Source organism: Diabrotica undecimpunctata, chromosome 8 (assembly GCF_040954645.1).
Source record: "Diabrotica undecimpunctata isolate CICGRU chromosome 8, icDiaUnde3, whole genome shotgun sequence".
NCBI classification, from domain to species: Eukaryota; Metazoa; Arthropoda; class Insecta; order Coleoptera; family Chrysomelidae; genus Diabrotica; species Diabrotica undecimpunctata.
The window spans coordinates 37991627-38007737 of NC_092810.1; the positions used below are offsets into that span (position 1 = coordinate 37991627).

At 32.2% G+C, this 16111-nt stretch overlaps 1 protein-coding gene across 3 annotated transcripts in view; it reads right to left on the reverse strand.

Annotated features, from left to right (window-relative positions):
* The window catches only part of Fas1 (fasciclin 1 Fas1 domain-containing), a 304785-nt gene that overhangs the window by 129750 nt on the left and 158924 nt on the right, over positions 1-16111 (reverse strand). For 2 of the 3 annotated variants that reach the window (XM_072540108.1, XM_072540107.1), the window contains exon 7: positions 11569-11688. The exons of the other annotated variant lie outside the window; for it this stretch is intronic. In XM_072540108.1, coding sequence (XP_072396209.1) covers positions 11569-11688 — 120 coding nt within the window. The remainder of the gene's footprint in view (positions 1-11568; positions 11689-16111) is intronic. 3 annotated transcript variants of the gene reach the window in all.

The following is a 16111-nucleotide window of genomic DNA, read 5'->3' on the forward strand; positions in this document are numbered from 1 at the left end:
TATGATAAATTACATACTATATCGCAACTAAAAAAAAATTAATAGAAAAATTCTTAGAATAAAACAAGATAAATTTAAAATCCTGAGAAAAAATTTACTTGTCGAAAGTACTTTGATACAAAATATAAAATAAAACAATTGGTTACAAGTTACGTACTTGTTACAATTATCATGTGGTTCGTTTTGCCCGTACAAACACCTTTTTACCAATAAATCACATTGTAAGCAATTGTCACATAACCTATCATCCCTGTATAAATATCTACATGTTATTATCTTTCGTAAACACATTTTATTGCGATTTAATAACAAAATACGCAGTTGTGGGTCCACCCTGTATTTAATAAACCTTTGTCGTTTAGGTAGAATACGTTTCGGGGATTAAATGGCGGATCGGCTCGGTAGGATCACAGAATACCACAGAATTTACAAAGGCGGTAAAATAAAAGCATTGGCAAAATCGAAATCCTACTGAATAAATCTGGCTGGACGATACCCGTTTAAAAAATGATGCAGATACAGAGACAGATACGAGGTATCAGTTACAGGCGTGATGGATTTTATTTGATTAGTACCATTAATCTTGCATTAGAAGGTAATACCATTATGTGATATTTACAGTGAATAGTACATGTTTAACATTTAAGGGCAAACAATTATTAAAATAGTGTTAAAAATAGTGTATTTTATTAATTGTTTGTCCTTAAATCTTTGTTAATTAAATAAATAATTTTTAAATTGCCATTTTAGATATACACTTAGATTGCCTCTGTGCTGTATAATTTTGAGAAAGTTTTACACAGGAGTTTTGTCTATTTTTTTTATATTCACTACAATGAACAAGGCGAGGCTTTTTTTACAACTTTTTGCTGCACCCTCACACAACTTTCGTCTGAAGATGTTAGAGAAATCTGACGAAATACAACGAAATCGTTGATTAGAGTACACTTTGGATTTTAATATTCAGCAGATATATATATATATATATATATATATATATATATATATATATATATATATATATATTTAAACCTAGAGCTAAGATTAATACTATTATAAGAATTAATATTAAACTCAACAGGTATCATTGCGCCAAGCTTTCGACATCCTCTTTAATGTCTTCTTCAGGACTTTTTCAGGGAACATTTCTGACAGTAAGATTTGATTGGGGGGTGGAGCAAATAATATTTTCTTTAGAAGAGGTCTTCATGACGAAGGTAACCGTATGCTGCCATCTCCTTTATTGAGAAAATTTGGCCTTTTTTCAATTTCTATGGCTTCTCTGATAATTCTTGGTTTATAGAAGCAGATAAGGGCTATGGTTCTGGGGTTTTCAAAATCAATTTTATGGCCTGTATGAAGATGGTGTGGATCTAGAGCTAAAATTGAATCGGAGTTGCGATCAGAAATAGAATGTTCATAAACAATATTCAGAAATCTTAGAATCATACATTGCGAATAGATATTTCAGAGTGTAACAAGAAGACGTGCGCACCGACTTAAGGGAGATTAAAACTGGTGTACCACAAAGGAGTGTATTAGGTCCGGTCCTGCACCTATTGTATACGTGTGACATTCCAGAGCCAGAACAAAATACTATTGCCACCTTCGCGGATGATACAGCCATATTAGCGATAGGAGACACTAGTGAAGAAGCTACTGATAAGTTGCAACTATCAATAAATATCATACATACCTGGACCTGAAAATAGCGAATAGAATTAAATGAGACTAAATCTGCACACATTAACTTTAAAAATAAAAAAATAGAAAATTTCCCAGTATAAATCATACCCAAATTCCTTATGCAACATCAGCAAAATATTTGGGCATCACCATAGACGCGAGGCTGCGCTGGAAAGTCCGCAAGTCAAAAAGAAAAGAGAGGAGCTTGATATTGTAGCATTTTTAAATCCCTTGATATATATTGAGATCCCCTCGTATATGTATTAAAACACCAAAGAATATTTTTAGTGTATTTCATTTCTTATTCGTACGTATTAAAACACCGAATTCTTTCAATTCCGCTTAGCGTCGCCGAGTTAAAATAAACCATTTTAGAGTTTGTTTATTATTTCACAGATGATTATTTCCTCGGTATTCATTGATCGTTAAGCAGCTCGATACTGTATTTTAAATAAATATTCCCGTTTAGTGTTTTGTTTATACCAAGTTAAGCGAAGTATTTTTAAGAATTTACCCACTCTCGCTAAGGTCGTTTTCATGAGCAGTTGACTTTAGCGTTTGTCCAAATTTCTTCAAATTATAATGTCTTCGTCCTTTGTCCTTTTTTATGGGAAAATGTGTAGCAGTGTGAAGTTAATAGTAGTAGTTCAATGTGTAGTTGCAGTCTAATTCTACCTGTTCCAGTTGTTTAATGAGAAAAGTTTGTATTTCAAAACTATCCATTCATAATAAATTATCCATTTACAAGCAAGTACTGAAGCCAGTATGGGTATATGGGTGCCAACTCTGGGGCTGTACCAAAGCTAGTAATCTACATATTATCCAGAGATTTCAAAACAAAGTACTGAGGAACATTGTTGATGCTCCTTGGTATATCCGTAACACCAACCTCCATCAGAACCTGGGTATGGAAACTGCGACCGAAATAATCAAGAGAACAGCAGCAAGTCACAAGCAGAGGCTGCATAGTCATGTGAATGTCGAGGTAATCCAGCTTCTTGACAAGACTGAACTAAGTAGAAGACTCACAAGGACAAAACCATTTGAGTTAGTGTAAATGTGTAAATTTAGTGTAAAAGCAGAGTATATTGCTTTGATGTTATTGCATGTTAGTTGTAGTGCATTAGTTGATAGATAAAATGCTGTTTATTAAGTTAGGTCAAAATATAACTGATAATTGGTCATTTGTGACCAGATAGCAGTATACAAACTCCGTACAGGTGTTATACAAAAAAAATAATAAATCTTATTTTGGATTCTACGATGAGTTTGGCCTATATAAGATCTATATATACATATATAATATATAGGCCAAACAAATCGTAGAATCCAAAATAGGATTTATGAACATTCTATTCTATTCTGTTCGCAATTCCGATTTAATTTTAGCTTTAGGTCAAGACCGTCTTCATACAGGTAACAAAATTGATTTTGAAAACTCCAGAACCATAGCCCCCATCCACTTCTATAAACCAAGAATTATCCGAGAAGACATACAAATTTAAAAACGGCCAAATTGTCTTAATAAAAGAGATGACGGCATACGGTTATCTTCGACATGGAGGCCTCTCGTAAAGAAAGTATCATCCGCTCCACCCGCCAATCAAAATCCTGCTGTCAGAAATGTTCGCGTCAACCTCTGCGCAAATCTCCGCGCCAATCACTCACCAACCTCCACCCAAACCACATCCCAATCAACCGTCTGATGTTCCCAGTAGCAGTAATGCATTGGTAAGTGATCAGTCTAGTCGTGTCTGGGGGCTCGGGATACTGAGAACTCGGAAACCCAAAGAAGACATCAAAGAGACTATATTAGTAGCTTTCGGCAAAAGCTTGATATTGTTCTGGTGAAATGAAGTCCATTTATTACGGCATTGAAGCACTAATTAGCAAACTTTTCACGTCTGAATCAGAATCATCAATAGAACGATATAATTGTTATTTAGGAAAAGTCCAACTAATGTCTATAAAATCTTCCCACTTTTAGTGGTCCAAGGCACTGCCTTGGTGGCGAATAACTAAACAATTGAATAAATTGTTTTCTGTCCTCTGGGCTATCGAAATGTGCAAATATTAGTAGGTTTCAGCAAAAGCTTGGTATTGCTCTAATGCAACAAAAGCAAAAGCCGTTATGGCATTTAAGCACGAACGGCTCGAACGGCTGAAGAGGTATCGATACTGAAATAACAGTTATACCGTTCTATTGACTCCGATTAAGACTTTTTTGCTTATTGGCTTTGGCCTGGAACCTTTAGCCACCGATTCAGACTTAAAAAGTTTGACTAATTTGTTCTCCAATGCCATAACCATAAGACCATTAATGAAAAGATAGTTGACTTATCTTTAACTTAATTTTAAAATATAATTTGATATTAACTTTCCATTTGAAAGTCAAGTCAAGAAATTAAAGATTATTATTAAATATTTTCAGACAAACGCTATTTAATAACACCCTGTAACTAATACATCATATCTGTGAGATTATCCCACTAATTAATATCCTTCAAAAACCCGTAATATTAATCGACAAGTACTGCTAATTTCTCGTAATACAAGTCGTATTCCTCTCTCTAAATGTACGATCTACTCTCTCAGGTTGATCCTTCTCCTATTACCCAAGCAAATTGTATTGAAATTAATGCATCTAAATCCACATCAACGCTGCATTATATATACGCCTTTGTGGCATAAGTTACGCCTTATGCTGGAATTGAAGCAAGCTCTAGCTTTTAATATTCATCTGCTAGCAAAAGCGCGGATTTCGAGCTCTTGAATATAAGGTGAGTCGGATCGAGGAAGAAAATTTAAAAACGTCGAAAATTCTTTCTATTTTACTAACAAGGTAGCTAACTACATAGAAAACATGATGCTCTTGAAAATCTTTATTAAAATGTTGCATTTCAGCATTTTATCTTGATATTATAAGAGCACAAAATATGTAAAAATATGTCGAAAGAAATAATAATATTATTAACCGGTAAGTTTTTTGTCAATCTGTGTTTTGTTAAACTCTTATGGATCACAAAAAGTGCTTATAAGTTTAACAATCTTTAATCAACTAAGACAAAAACTATTCAAATTGTATGAAAACAATAAAATGGTCATTATAAACAAATAGTAGAGACTGATTAATCAACGCTAATGACTTTTGAAAGCCCATATCGCGATATGGAAACCAGAATCTCTAAAATCTAAATAGATTATGTATTTACAAATATACTTTTTTACAACACTGACAAACGTACAAACTGTAGAAAGAAGCTTGGATTACATCATTCATTTTTGTGACCGAACTACACCTAAACAATTATACAAGATATTTGGTTTATAAACACCAAATGCAAGAAAATGCTCTGACAATCGAATGATTAGCCTGATGAGTCACACTCTCAACATATTCTTAAAAATTACCCATACCAGAATCTATCAAAGACTCATCTATCTATCATATCATCTATCATATCTATCATTTTATTCAAAGTTAATCGTTATGGATTTGACGGTGACTTGATGGGAGTTTATTTTCTCTAAGAATAAAAAACACTGAAAACATTGTAATACGCTGACTGTCCAAAAACTTACATCGGTGAAACTGGTAGAACTTTTTAACAAACGTACTGCAGAACACAAAAGTGCTTTCAATAATAGAAAAACAGACTTGATGGGTGTTCATTTTATCTAAGAATAAAACACTGAAAACATTGTTCTACGCTGACTGTCCAAAAACTTACATCGGTGAAACTGGTAGAACTTTTAACAAATGTACAGAAGAACACAAAAGTGGTTTCATTAATAAAAAAAAAAAAAAACAAATTCTACCTACGCTTTTCACCTTCTAGACCATAATAATTCTTTAATTGACCAATTTCAAATTTTTCATATTCCAAATAAAAGCCTCAAGCTACCTTTATTAGAATCTATAGAAATTAATAAATTAAAAAATACAAGTAGTGAAGAATATAACTCTATCTTTTGACCAGTTGGTTCTCACTTCTTTTACCATGTGGAGATTGATCTCTTGATATTTTGCCAACTATGGTTTCCTTCATTCTAATTAGGAGATTATTTTATTTCTTTTTCTCTTAGGTATCCACTTATTTGTAACCTCGTAACGTTATAAGTGTCACATGTTTGATATTTTTCTTTAAATAATTATTTTATTTTAATATTTTTTTCGATTTTATTTATCTAATCAATTAATCTTTTATTTTACTATTAATTATAAAAATAGTTGGCGCTCAACTCTTTGATAAACCGAATATCCTATTTAATCTATTTTTCATTTTCAATGTTCATTTATTTCAGTTATATTTCCTGTATTCGACTTTAGTCTGTTCTATGTCGTACAACATATAAATTTCTATGTCCCACTTCAGTCCACAAAGTATATCTGTCTGTTGGCAACTCTTGACTTCTGCCATGTCACTTTAATTCTGTAGAAAGGGAAATTGTTGTTCATCTATAAAAAGACACGTTTGAGTTCTAAATTCATTTATATCTTTACATTTTTCTTGAGGTAAGTTTATATTTAATATTTTTATCCAATGTCTTTTTAAATTTCATATTGTACTTTTTATACATATCTAACCTCCAACGAAAATTACCAAAAGAATAATGCCGAAATTACCAGAAGCATAAGGTTAGCGTGGACAGGATTTGAAAAACTGAGTCAGGGCCCTGATTCTAATTGATATTTCGACTCAAAACATGTCGAAATTAATATGGCGACGTCGAAATGCGACTTTGCGAACCTTGTGGATTTCAGCTGAACTAACCAAACTACGTCACTAATTTTCGATTTATTGAAATTAATTTCAACTTCAAGAAAGTGGTTGAAATTTCATTTCGAGTCGAAATTAATCTGACATGACTGGCTGGACTGGGAGAACGGAGAAGTGAACTTAGGTTCAGTTTAGGTAGGCGGTGTTGTGTTTTGATCCTTGCAAGGAAAACTGAGGCAAAAAGTATTAATATGGCTATGTTTTACGGACATTTGCTAGTTTTGGAGGAATTAGAGAGGATATATATCCGACGCTCACAACGGAGGATAAGAAGAATGTTACGGGATACTCAAAATTCTTTTTCACTAAGTGATGCTCAATTTAGGCAGCAATTCTGGCTTAATAAACAAGCTACAAATTATTTAATAAAGGTATTAGAACCATATTTGGAAGAAGGTGTTTATGCCTCTAGGATATCCAAAATGTTTAGAGTTAGTATTACTAAGCTGCAGTAAATTTAAAAATATATTAGAATATAAACACTAAGTCAAATCTTAGTGGTTATAACTTAAGAATCTTCCACATCGCCTTTTTTTTATTTGCCATCTTTTCTTTGAATTCAAAATATAATTGAAAATGGCCACTATTTATGATTTAACAGCCCAAACAAGAAAAAAAGACGTTCACGTAACGTAAACAAAACAAACATTCAACAAGCGTAGTGCAGCGTGCAGCCAATAAACAACAGGGCCAACCCAAATTTTCAGCAGTGTCAAAATGATAAAGTAAATATCCCCAGTTTTAACTACAATCGAAATGAATAAGAATCGCTAGCGATTGCGACTGTCATGGCGTAGTCGCTTTTAAATTTCGACATTGAAATGAAATAGAATCAGGACCCAGATCTTGAAAAGCAATAAAATAGAAAAATATTTGAAAATCAGAATTTACAATCAGTGTATCCTCCCTATCTCACGTATGGTTCACAGACGTGGACACTCACCAAGTCTACTGTGGATAAGATAGTAAAGGCACAAAGAGCGATGGAAAGATCAATGCTCGGGGTGAGACTTATAGAGAAAAAACAAACAAATGGATTAGAAGCAAAACCAAAGTAAAAGACGCAGGAGAACATACTGCCAAATTAAAATGGAGCTTCGCAGGACATAATGTCCGACTGAAAGATAAAAGATAAAACCACGAAATACAACAATTGAGACTATGGTTAGGAAAGAGAAGCAGAGGTAGACCACAAATGAGATGGGCTGATGGCATTAAGAAGATCGGAGGACACAACTGGAAGCAAGTGGCGCAAAATAGAAAACATTGGATTGATTTGGGGAAGGCATATGTCCAAAGTTGGATTACTTAAAACTAAAGAGAGAACTCCACCTTCAATCGGATGGGGGCCTTCTTCAAGAGTCACAACCTCTCTCACCTTCTCACCTTAAGAGTCACCTCTCTCTTGATACAAAAGTAAGAATGCTACAATGCTACGTCTTTTCTGTCCTTTTTTTATGGTGTTGAATCGTGGACCTTGAACAAAGATATGTGCAGAAAACTGGAAGCATTTGAGATGTGGCTATATCAGAGAATGCTTAAATCCCGTGGACTGACTGAGTCACAAATGAGGAGGTCCTCAGAAGAATGAATAAGAACCGAGAGGTACTGACCACCATCAAATCTCGAAAGTTACAATTCTTCGAACATATTATGCGAAATGAATTCAGATCTGCTCTCCTTTAAGCCATCCTGCAAGGAAAAATATTTGAAAAACGAGGTCCAGGAAGAAGAAGAACATCTTGGTTAAAGAACCTCAGAATCTGGTTCAATACAACATCTGTGCAGCTTTTCCGCGCTGCTGCAGATAAGATAAAGATTGCCATGATGATCGCCAGCATTCGTAACGTATAGGCACATCAAGAAGAAGAAAGAGAGAACCTCCAATGAAAGTTGTTAAGTAGCTAATGTTTTCCATGTTTAAAATTTTAAGTAACTTAGCAGGGATTTAATTTAGTCCAGGTGCTTTTTCATTTTTGGCTTGCTTTATTGCTTTTCTGACTTCTAATAATTTCAGTATGCTGGGACCTGTGTCTAACTGGTTGTCTCAGGTAGTATGTGTATGTGTAGAATTTTCTTGAAAATCATCGTGAAAAGAGTCACTAATGTATCTTTCCCATTGTTTAGGTACACGAACCATTTTCAATTTTCTAATACTCGAGGTATATTTAAGCTTTTTGTGGAGGTTGAGACTGTCATATTTTGAAGGTCAGTATTCATAATTAAACTTAATAACGGACTTAATAAGTCATGATGCCTGATTTTTGACATTGCAACTTGTATAAATTTCGTTACTTATTTATTATGACTTTTATCTTGTCATCAACTTTTTTGGCGAAGGATTTTTTTCTATCACCACTGAATCTCTTTCATGTAGCATTCTTTTAAGCTTTGCAATGTTTTCGCTTCCAAGGTAACTAAGTAAGAAAATATCTTGCAAATTGAAATATATGAAATCCAAAATTTTGTTGCGTCTTTGGTTATCATTTGACTACAAAGTTTTCTTCTACCTCTTCTTTATTTTTTTCTTTTTTTAGGAAGCAATGACTCTGTCTGTTTTTCAATGCTGTCGTTCCATCGTTTTCGTGGTCTTATATAATTGTTTCATTGAATACTTCTATTTCTTACCAGTTCTTGATGTTCTTCACCTTGTATCAAAGTATTATAATCTAGCTCTGTCCCTTAATGCCTTACCATCAATTTTCCAAAGAGTTTTGTCTCTGCTCTTTCTTACATTCTTTTTGTACTCTCTGTGTTAGGTCGTGTTTTTGCACTATATATCATCATTGGTCTGATGACTGTTTTGTAAATTCTGATTTTCATTTCTTTTGACAAGACGTTATTATTTTTGATTTAATGTGAGCTGCATCTATTTTCAACAACACTATCTTATTAGAAAATATTTCTGCAAAATGTTTTACTGTTATGCATTAAATATCTTTATATCGCTAGAGTATTTTAGTGTTCATTCGATTATTATTAGAAATTTGACAGAACAGAAAAAAGTCAAAAACAATGATCTGACGACATATCAAGGATTAAAAAAGCACAACGTAATATACTATAACGAAAAATCTGTATAATTGTCGCAATTCGACAGATGACTTATATACGAAAATCTTAGCGACGTTTGAAATAGCAATCGAGGTATTCCAAGAAAATAATATTTTCTTGGAATATGATCATATTATGATCAAGCGGGAGGGCTTTCGGACTAGTGACCATGGGATTCTAGAATATACGGCGTAGTATCGAATAGAGATGGACTCATTGAGATGATTCTAAAATAAGCATTGTTCTGACGACATATCAAAGATTAAAAAAGGAAAACGTAATATACTATAACGAAAAATCTGTATAATTGTCGTAATTCGACAGAAAGACGACTTATATACGAAAATCTTAGCGACGTTTGAAATAGCAATCGAGGTATTCCAACAAAATACGATCAAGCGGGCGGGCTTTCGGACTAGTGACCATGGGATTCTAGAATATACGGCGTAGTATCGAATAGAGATGGACTAATTGAGATGATTCTAAAATAAGCATTTTTGTATACAGTGATGAGTGATGAGTGCCTCAAGTACCAGCAAAATAACACAAAAGATAGAAAACATAGTACGTTGTGAAATAAAAAGAGATAAATTGAGTACAGGTGGGAAACGATCTATAGAAACCTTTAATTTACATTACATTAGAACTGTCGATAATTTCCCACCTTTAGACGTTAGCTTATGAGCTAATTGACTTTAGTCATAATTATACGTATGACGTCGAACATTAACAACTTTTTAATTTCGCATAAAGTAAAAACTGATTGAAGGAAATAAAGCAAATGCAAGTAAAAACAGCTTAATTAGTAGTAATTTTTTAATCCAAAATTTAATTGTTTACCAAGAATATTTTCTACTATGATTTTAGACGACGCATACAGAATTATCGAAGCTTGGTGGTTTAGTGGTAAGAGTGTCGTACTTTCACACGGACGCTCAGGGTTCAAATCCCACATGTGGTTTTTACTTGCCATTTAATTGCCACATGTGGTTAGATATTTTAATTATAAATCAAACTAATATTAAGAATAACTCAACTAAAATATTTTACTTAGCTAAAAGTTACGTTCTTGCCGAAAACATTTATTGTCTTTAAATGCGTTTATTCAGAATATTTTTTAATTTTGTAGAATTTTTACTTATTTAAATATTTTTTGTAAATACATCTATTTAGAACGTTTTTTAATTTTTGTAGAATCTTTACATTAGTTTCGAAAGTACATATTACATTTTTTTCAATAGGATTTTCATGTTTCACTTTAAACACTTACAATAAAGACTGACATAAATGTAATATTTATTAATAATATTTTAATTATTGCAAAGAAAACCTCATGTGGGATTCGAACCCTGATCGTCCGTGTGAAATTACGGTAACACTAAACAACAAAGCTTTGATAATTCACTATTGACAAGAGTATGCGACGTCTCAAATCATAATAAAAATTATTCTTGATCAATAATTTAATTTTGGATTAAATTATATTACTACTAATTAAACTGTTTTTACTTACGTTTGCTTTATTGCCTTCAATTAGTTTTTACTTGATGCGAATTAAAAAAAAATGTTAATGTTCGACGTCAACTAGCTCATAAGCTAACGTCTAAAGGTGGGAAACTATCGATAGTGATAACGTAATGTAATGTAAATTATACGTTTCTATCGATGATTTCTTACCTCTACTAGTTTCATCTCTTTTTATTTCACAACGTATTATGCTTTCTATCTTTTGCGTTATTTTGCCGGTTCTTAATGCACTCATCACTGTATATAGAGCATTGAGAAGAGAAGTAATATCAAGAAGGACAGCAGAATAAAGACGAAATCCAAAAGGAGTCTTTGAATACTATAAAAAGTTACTCTAATAATAACATGTTTAACAAAAAACTTTCATTATACATAGAGAATACTTATCAAAATTGTTAGTGCTCCCGACTCACCTTATAGTCAAAATTCCAGCCTATTATACATTTACGGTCAAAGACAATGAACACATTAATTTGCCAGCTGCGTTTGGCATTATTAGAATCTTTACATAAAAACCTACTAATTTCTGCGTGAATTTTTGATATCTCTTGAAGTAATCAGGCTCGTAATCCTCGATATATTCAGGAATATTGTCATGTCTGGCAACGTTGCCGACATTGCAGATATAGTCCATAGTGCTCTAAATCCAATCAATACGAACATCAATATGTTTATAAATTAGTTTGTTTATTTGTTGCTAATAGAATATATCACCAAAAATATAAGCAGTGCAGAAAACTTATTCGTTTTTTAAAAGAGTTTTCAAATATAACTTCATTATAAAACACAAGTGCAGAATCAAAATTTGCAAATAGTCCTAAGCTTAAGGTACTATTACTGTCTAGAATGCTAAAAAATGGCACATTTTCAACGACTTTTTTTTGTACTAATATGGGCTACCGCAATAAATATGAAATACACACCACCATCTATACTTCAAGAGCTTGAGTAGACACCCTTTATTTTAAAATGATTACAAGGCTTATAGTGACCTCGGTCCAGTGGCCGTTGAAACAATCACAATGTTATGTGTGTGTCCAGGCAGTTCAAAAAAGTTTTCAGGTATGTTTTTATTTCATTTTTTGTTTTTTCGGTAAAATCTAAGAATAAATTTAATATTTTATTACACATTGTAACCGAAAGGCTGATACTTTCATATTTTCGAATTTTTCTTTTAATTTGTATTTCATTTAATATTTGAATATATATGTTTGGTTATGTTGCAATATGGGCTAGCATAGTGCTACAAATATGAGCTAGCCCTTAACAGGGTTTTTTTCTTTTCAAAATGCCTAGAAAAAGTATTGAAAGTCCAAAACATCGAAAGTCGTAGGATCAAGATAGCATTAAAACTGCTATGAAGTCTGTAAGAGATAAAACGATGGATACATACAATGCTTAAAAGCAGCTAAAACTTATAATGTCCCAAGATCGACACTACAATGGTAAGCAACAATTACTGAACTGAGTCCAGATGAAGCAATACTTAAGAAACTGGTCCTTAAAAAAGAGGAAATATTCTTGGCCCAGATATAGAAAAATCTTTGGTAAACTATATTCTTCAAATGGAAGAAAAATTCTATGGTTTAACGCGTTCTTATATCAAACAAATCGCACTTAATCTGGCTAAATCAAATGGTGTAAATCATCGCTTTATTCAGTTAAAAAAACTTGTAGAGGTTGGCTAAATTTGTTTTTGGCGCGTCACAAAAATACATTGGTTTTAACGAGCTCAACTGGAACGTCTTCTGAATGAGCAAATAGCTTTAACAAAAAGAACGTTCAAATATTTTTATCTGGAAAAAGCATATGACAAATAGAATGTCTCCAGTAATCTCCATGTTTACAACGTAGATGAAACTAGCCTAACCATTTTGCAGAATAAAATTGCAGAAATAGTGGGGTACAAAGGAAAGAGACAAATCGCATCGCTGACTTCTGCTGAGAGAGGATAATTGATTACTTTAATGGCATGTATGAATGCTATAAGGACTTTTATCCCACCCATGGTAATCTTTCCAAGATCGAATATAAATTTGCAACTCATAAAAGGAACTCCTCTTGGATCAATATCAGGCGTGCACCCTAGTGGATGGGTGCAGTCTAATTTATTTACACAGTAGTTTAAACACTTAATAGATACCGTCAAACTTTCTAAAGAGTTTTCTGTACTTCTAATATTAAATGGGCACTATAGCCATACTTGTAATTTAGATGTGATCAATCTGGCAAGGGAAAATAACAGTTATAATTTCATTACTTCTACATTCAACACACAAGCTTCAACCGCTGAACAAATCTTCTCTGGAAACCCTTAAGGCTAACTATACCAAGGAAATCCATCAATAGTTACGTCATAATAATCGCGCCTTCTCTCAGTACGACATTGCAGAACTTTTTGGCAAAGCATACTTTAAAAGTCAAACTAAAGAAATTGCTGTAAATGAATTCCGTGCCACTGGAAGTAATTTATTGAATAAGATTGTGTTTTTAGATTCAGATTTTACTGCAGCAGAAATTAAGAGTAATACAGCCATGCAGAACTGCAAGCTACTGAACCTGCTATACACCCAAAAACACCAGAACCTAGCAACACCAGTGAACCAGATCCAGAATAAACGAATATATTTAGTCTTTTAGGGGATAAAATTACTAGCATTTAAAAAAGAATAAAACATTAATTGAAATATTTTTCAACTTCGTAATTAAATTCAATGATTTACTGATTTATTTTGAAACAACCCTGATAAAAACAACAACAAAATACCTTGAAATATAGTAAAAAAAGAATTAAAGTTTTAATGAAACAATAACATAACCTTAAAATATTAACATTTATAGTAAATATCTTAATACTTCTTATTCTTACTTCACAAATGCATAAAGAACAAATAATATATATTAATTGCACATAATGAATGTTCATAACCAAAAGTTCTTATTCATTCTTCAAACAATTAAAAAAAAACAATATTTCCAAGTTTTTATGGGACAAATACACACAAATTAAAAATGTTTGGAAAGGTTTTTAAAACTCCGCTTATTGTGACGTCACAGCTTAGGTAGTCCATTGTTGAAAATATGTCATTTTTAGCATTACAGACGCAAATAGTACCTTTCTGCCTAAACTTTGTAAAACAGTTGATTCCTAAAAATACTACATTTTAATTTCATAAATTTGGTGATATTATATCCATCTACTAAATAAAAAAGTGTTTACTAGATTAGAAAACATAAACTATTCTTTAAATCATATAGTTTGATAAAACTTGGACGAAGAGATACAGTTTGATGAATATAGATAGAAAAAATTTAAATAATTCGTGTCCTAAAAACTGCAACAACTTAAACGTAAATTTTATTATATATTTCTTAAATAAATGTACCAAATTGAAACAACAGCGACGACTATAATGGTATTACTATACAAGAAGAATCTATTATACCACGATTAACTCAACTCTTATTTCTGGATCGAACATTCCAAGGTTAGTCCTGCTCCGTTTTGTACCTTTATATTTACTTGACATTATTCTCATCCTTTTATCTCATGTCTATTGCACCATAACACATGTCAATATTATTTTGGTCGTTGAGTGCATGTGATTTTGTAAAAGGTACAAATGGGTTAAACAAACTTTAGAATGTTTGATATCTTAACTTGTAAATATGTTTGATTTTAAGCGAATTCCGGTATAAATCCTTATTACATTTAGCAATTTCAAAAAGATATTTTGTACTAAAATTAATGGAATATTTTTAAGATGGTATAGATTTAGCAGTATCTCCACTATTTTCAAACAATTGTTCAAACAATTCAAACTGCTCCAAAATCAAAAATATCTAGACCGTAAGTTACGTACCTCAGTCTATCTATGAAAAGATCATCGATTTCACGTTGAAATTTTATACAGCTTTTTGAAAGTTCTAAAAGGCATATAAGAGACACAGCCGATTTTGCTTTGTTTTTTTAAACAATCGTAAAATGTGAAAAAAGAATTAAAAATAAAATAGACACTTAAGATTTGATTTCGTTACAACGTACCACCATTCGCTGATATGCCTATTTTTGTCTCTTAACTTGATCAGAGCGAACTCATGGTAAGCTCTAACGAAATAAAACATTTTCCGACTTTATAAGTGCACATTTAAAAAATATTTACAAGCAGACGCTATAGCGACATCTAATAATGAGAATACAAATCGAATTCAGAATTCAGCCTAGATCTGTGTTTTCTAAAAGTTGTAAAACAAGCAGATGACGATAAATTATTGTATGCTTATAAAAGGCTTCGTATACATTTTATAGAAAAATGGATCAAATAAAAGTTGTAGATCTTAAACAGTTCTTTAATTTATCTAAAAATCTAAATTAAAATGTATAAACAATTGACCCAGATGCAAAAAAACCCTTATTTTTGAAGTAGCTAATAAACCTTATACAGGGTGTCCCCAAAATAGTGCGTTCCTTAAAGGTTCAGGTAGAAGACACCATGTAGAGCAAAAAAGTCATAACATTTTTTTCTAAATTCAACCGTTTGACCAAAAAACGAAAATACATTTTTGTATACAAAAAGAATTCTTTCAACTACGTGCAGTACGAAAATCTAAATGTAAATAAATACGTTGTCCATAAAACATTTCGGGAACAACTTCTACATCCATACTACTATCACATAGTATAAGATTTACACCAAGGTGATCTTCCTCAAGGAATACCATTTTGTAGATGGTTTGAAGATAGACTCGTCAGATACCCTGAATTTCTATCTGAAGTGTTATGTTCGGATGAAACATATTTTAGATGAAAAGGTGTGTATAATTTTCATAATTGTCGCATATGGGGTAACGAGAATCCTTATTTAATACATAGAACACATTTTCAACGAAAATTTAGTATAAATTTAAGGGCTGGAATAATTAACAATCGTTTGATAAGACCATATGAATCAACCAAAACACTAAATGGAGAGGCCTACTATAATTTCTTGCAAAATGTTTTTCCGCTACTTCTTAAAGACGTGCCTTTGCAAACACGCCGTGAAATGTGATTTCTTTACGAT